Here is a 4,816-nt window from a genome sequence, read left to right on the forward strand (position 1 = left end):
ATGATAGTATTCACATAATTCACACAAATTACATTTTGATAGATCCATTGATAAAGTCATTCTTTTGAGCTAAGTATGATTAACCACACTTCAACTATAAGACTTTATTATTCTAGAAATGGGTTTTTGATTTGGATTTAGTATTTGGTTATTAGAACATTATAACAACAACTATTAGATAATGTTATGATATATTGGGATATAGTCATCACATTAATACTGGTTCTGTTCTATATTAACATGTTTAATCCTTGAATAATGTTATTATTGTAAAATTTCATAATCGGTTATAATTGTGGGAGGAATTATAAAGTAAGACTAATATGAATTGGATTGGTTGATTCTCACGAGATGAAAGTAGGCAAGTGGTTGTAACCAAGTTTCATAGGTACTTGTCAGAGAACTAGTATTGAACCGACCCGCATCAAGATCATATCATGGATCGCTATCGTGAATGATACTTGATTAAAAGGTACTATCTTTGTATCCTTAACACCTGAGATACATAGTGGGAATTAAGTGGGGAGAGTACTATGCTTGATAAGGTAAAATGTTGTTCCATAAACGGGCAATTATAAAAGCCATTTTCAGGTATGGTGTGAACTATGCAAGAGGCTTATGTAGTCAAGATGGTATTTGTTCCTCTTATGTGTTGAGAGTTAGACATCTAAGGTGCCTTACCTAAAGTTGAACAACCAATGAGATTGATTGCGATCCGTATCTCATGTTTAACATGATATCTGTAGCAAAGGGATAACTGATAAACTTAACTTATACACAAATTGTAGCTTTGAGATTTTTGGGAATTGGCGTTGATAGAATGGCACAAACAGTCGTATGGTCTTAGGTGGAGTGAAATGTTACTATACGTTCACCACTGTCTATATCAGTCTAATATGAGTCTTGTGCAAGTGGGAGATTGAAAGATCTAGTATGCTCAAGAGTTATATTAAAGTGATATTGCTAAATAACATATGATACTAATGGGTCACACTAACAACAACTTGATACAATTGATTATTTATTAGAAATTGATTTTAATAAATGAAAGGCTCAATTTAGTGGTTTGGTCTAGGCTTTACAATGTAATAGTAGGGGGTGTGTTGGTAGCTTGTTTTGTAATAGTTTACGGTTGTAATGAGTTTACGGCCGTACACACCTTATGGCCGTTAACTCTTCTCGGTCGTATGGTATATAAATAGTGGGTTAGTCAGTCGTTTAGGGTTGTTGATGCCTTTAGAGTTCACGGCTTCTATCAATTTGTACCAGACGATTTTCTGAATATAATCGTGTGCAAGCTTGGTTTGTTCTTCTCTTGTGTTTATTATTGCTTTGTGTGATTGTATTTGCTTTTGATCTCTGGTAAGAACCGTTATTTGGACCTTACAATTGGTATCAAAGCAAAACCGGTGTCAAAGTCATTCTACAATCGATTTTGGTGCAAGTTCGTGTTTTTCTGCAAAAGGTTTTCTCGTTTCATCAAGAATCTGAAATAATCGTGGTTTACAGCCCAAGCTTACGGCCGTAAACTCTATATATAGCCGTAATCCCATCAAAGTTCGTCAGCCGTGAATCGAATTCTTGAACCGTAAACTTTAAATCGAAGACCGTATTCGTAATCGCAAAAACCCTGGACCGTGAACTAAATTAAACTCTTGAATTCCTCTTGAATTTTGGAACCGAAAATCTCAATCGGAAATTTGAAGTTTACGAACGCAAACTTCGAGTTTACGGCCGCAAACTCTTCTTGACAGTGAACTCTTTATACGGTAGTAAACTACTTTTTATTGCAGTATAACACTTTGTGATAGTAAATCAGATTTTAACTGTGAAAAAGAAATCAATTTTTATTTTAATTTGAATCTTAATTAATCTTAATTAATTCTTAAAAATGGAATCTCAAAGTCAAAACCATTTTCAAGAGCTTGATGCTGTCATGGGTACCACCACGTGAATTCCAAGGTTAATGTCTGCAGATGGGTTTCCCGAGTGGAAGTACAAAATAGAAAAGTATATAAAAATGAAGGATTTCAAGTTGTGGAAATGTGTCATTAAGAATCCAGTCAGAGTAACCACTACAGTTGCGGGAAAAGTGGTTGATAAGAAAATAGAAAATTATACTGATGAAGATTTTGAAAGTGTGGAGGAGAAGGAAAAGGCGTTGGCCATCTTGACCATGGCCCTGTCACCAGACATTGCTCACGGGTTCAGAGAGTATACCTCGGCTAAGGCTTTGTGGGAAGCCCTGATTGAGGTGTATGAAGGGAATGAAGATATGCGAGAGAGTCGCCAGGATATGCTGCGACAACGTTTTAATATGTTTAATTATGTTCCCGGAGAGACACTTGAATCGCAACTGCAGCGGTTCACAACTCTCAATACAAAAATGACTGTGGCTGGAATTTTCTACACAAAGTCTGAAGTGAACAAGAATCTACTGAATGCTCTCCCAAAATCTTGGGACATAAATGTAGCTGTCATTAAGAAAACTAAGGATCTCAGCCGCTCTCTCTTGCTGAAGTGATGGTGTAACGCCTGTGTTTCCGGGCTTGCCATATTTAGCAATATAATAGTCTAGGTTAACCTTTGTAACCCGTTTTGAAATAATAAGAATGTATTATTTGAGTATTATGTGTTTTGTGCTTAATTGCTTAATTATGTGGTCTGATTAATTAAGAACAAAAATAAGCGTCAAAATTTAAGTGTAAAATAAACTTAATATCTTTGGTTAATGTTGTAGTAGTCGAAACGAGGTTTCCGAATATATATAGAACGCCCAAATCTGACTTCGTATGAGGAAGTTATGATTTATCGAAGTTCCGGCTTAGCGGTATACAGCCAAAAATACTCGAATTGAGATCGAGCGGTTGTTAGCCGAAGCAATCTAAATGAGAATCGAAGATCTCATTGTTGGTATCGAAGCGATAAAAAGTTAGGCGAGAACGGACGTCAAACGAAGAAGTTATGAATTTATAACGAAAGTTTCTGTCGCGGCCTATTAAAAATAATTAATAAAAATAAAGTCAAAATTAGCCGACGGAGTCTAAACGAAAGTCGTAGAGCGTGGTCTCACCTTTCCGTGGATATAAAGAACGTCGAAAACGGAGTTCATATGAAGAAGTTATGAATTTCCGAAGTTTATTAATCATTTTATATTTTTATTTAATTCAAAATCGGAGGCATTATCCGAAGCCGAGTCACCGGTGTAATCCGGAGTACGCCCCGCGTACAAGGTTACGCTATCGCTTAACTCCGATAGTGTCGACACTTCGGATGACGCATGCAATGACGATTTCGGACGCGTACGCGCTGCGTACGCCTGTACGCCCCGCGTACTCCGAGGTTCCAGCCTCTATATAAAGGATCCGAAGGCAGCCTCATTTCTTGTTCATTTTCTTCTCTTCTCTCTAGTCTTTTGCATCGTTTTTCGTGCCGTAGCTACCCCGAAGCCCCGGTATCATACTCTAGCCCCGAGGCAAGTCCCGAGACCCCGAAGATCCCGAGAAGTGCAGTTCCCGAGTCGAAGCTCTGCCCGCGAGAAGTTCGATTTTCGAGGAGATCTTCCAGATATGTTGTGGATTACTACTTCTATAAGTCGTAGTGCTGTCGGATCGTCTTCTGATCAAGTGAGTGTGTAGTTATTTCTTCCAAATACAATAATACGAAGTATTATATATAAAATACGTGCTATGTGTATATAATTGGTTGTGTTATGTGTGAATGAGTATTCACTCTCTTCTATCTTACAGATCTGCTTATTTCTTTATGAGATATGTGTTATGTGTGTGTGTGCCTCGTCTGTTATGTGATATATGTGTTGATTCAAGCATGCTATACATGTTTTATTTAAACTACGTATGAAAATATATATTTTTATCTACTAATATGTTGGGTAGAACATGGGTAGATAGTTGGTGTGTAATAAACAGATGAGAGGCCTCGACGTTGTTGTTGTTGTTGATCTAGTTATTCAGCGGAGTATGGATAACGACCACGGACTCTTTCTAGACAGTCTAGTGGAACGCTAGCAGGTTCATAACCTGTAGGTGTTGTGAACGATGTGTTCACCGGTGTACTCTATCCCCCTCATGGTTGCCTTTAGGATATCTATTGTTGAGGAAACCCCTTCGCAGTGATGTCCGTCCCGATGAAAATCCTAGATTAGGTCCCTTGAGATAGTTGTTTAGGGACATAAAGTGAGGATAACGGGAATGGGTAATCGGGATAGTGATTGGTTGGTGAAATTAAATATAACTTATTTATTGTGGGTTGAAAACCCTATATGCTCACCAGGCTCCCAAGCCTGACCCACTCAGTTTTATTTGTATTACAGGAAGTGGCACAAGGGCGTAAGATGGATGGATCATCTTGTTGTTTTGTTTACAAGTCTGTATATGTATATATTTGTTGAATGAATTGTAATGTTTATCGTTTATGCTTTATGGTCTGTATCGGAACATGACATCCCGAGTTTTGATTATATAATGAAATGCATCTCTTGATGAAATGCTTTGATAAATATTATTTGATCATGTTTCGTTTTGGGAACAAATTCCGCAACTCTTTCAAATCAAAAGGATTTACTCTGAAATTATTTAAAAGCATAAATGAAAATCGGTCTTTTCTGACCGAGATTTTGGGGATGTCACAGATGGCAGTCATCAAAGCATTTGATATTGATGACAAGCAGCGGGAAATTAACCACGTGAACTCGTATTCAGCTGCGAATCTTGGCATTTCCTCTAACAATGCCCTTTCATCTTTTTCTGTTTCTCATCCCTTTGCAGGTCCATCTTTTAATCTACCTTCTTCGCAA

At 37.4% G+C, this 4,816-nt stretch overlaps 1 protein-coding gene across 1 annotated transcript; it reads left to right on the forward strand.

Annotated features, from left to right (window-relative positions):
* Positions 1-1,966: 1,966 nt before the first annotated feature.
* Positions 1,967-2,524, forward strand: LOC145099669 (uncharacterized). The gene has a single exon (XM_079037201.1). It carries the CDS (start codon positions 1,967-1,969, stop codon positions 2,522-2,524), a length of 558 nt encoding a protein of 185 aa, XP_078893327.1.
* Positions 2,525-4,816: the final 2,292 nt, after the last annotated feature.

This window comes from Lactuca serriola, chromosome 4 (genome assembly GCF_051521515.1).
Source record: "Lactuca serriola cultivar US96UC23 chromosome 4, Lser_US96UC23_V15, whole genome shotgun sequence".
Lineage (NCBI taxonomy): Eukaryota > Viridiplantae > Streptophyta > Magnoliopsida > Asterales > Asteraceae > Lactuca > Lactuca serriola.

What these genes read in the sequence shown, in the direction of transcription:
- LOC145099669 (XM_079037201.1), top strand. Translation starts at nt 1,967, where the DNA reads ATGTCTGCAGATGGGTTTCCCGAGTGGAAGTACAAAATAGAAAAGTAT.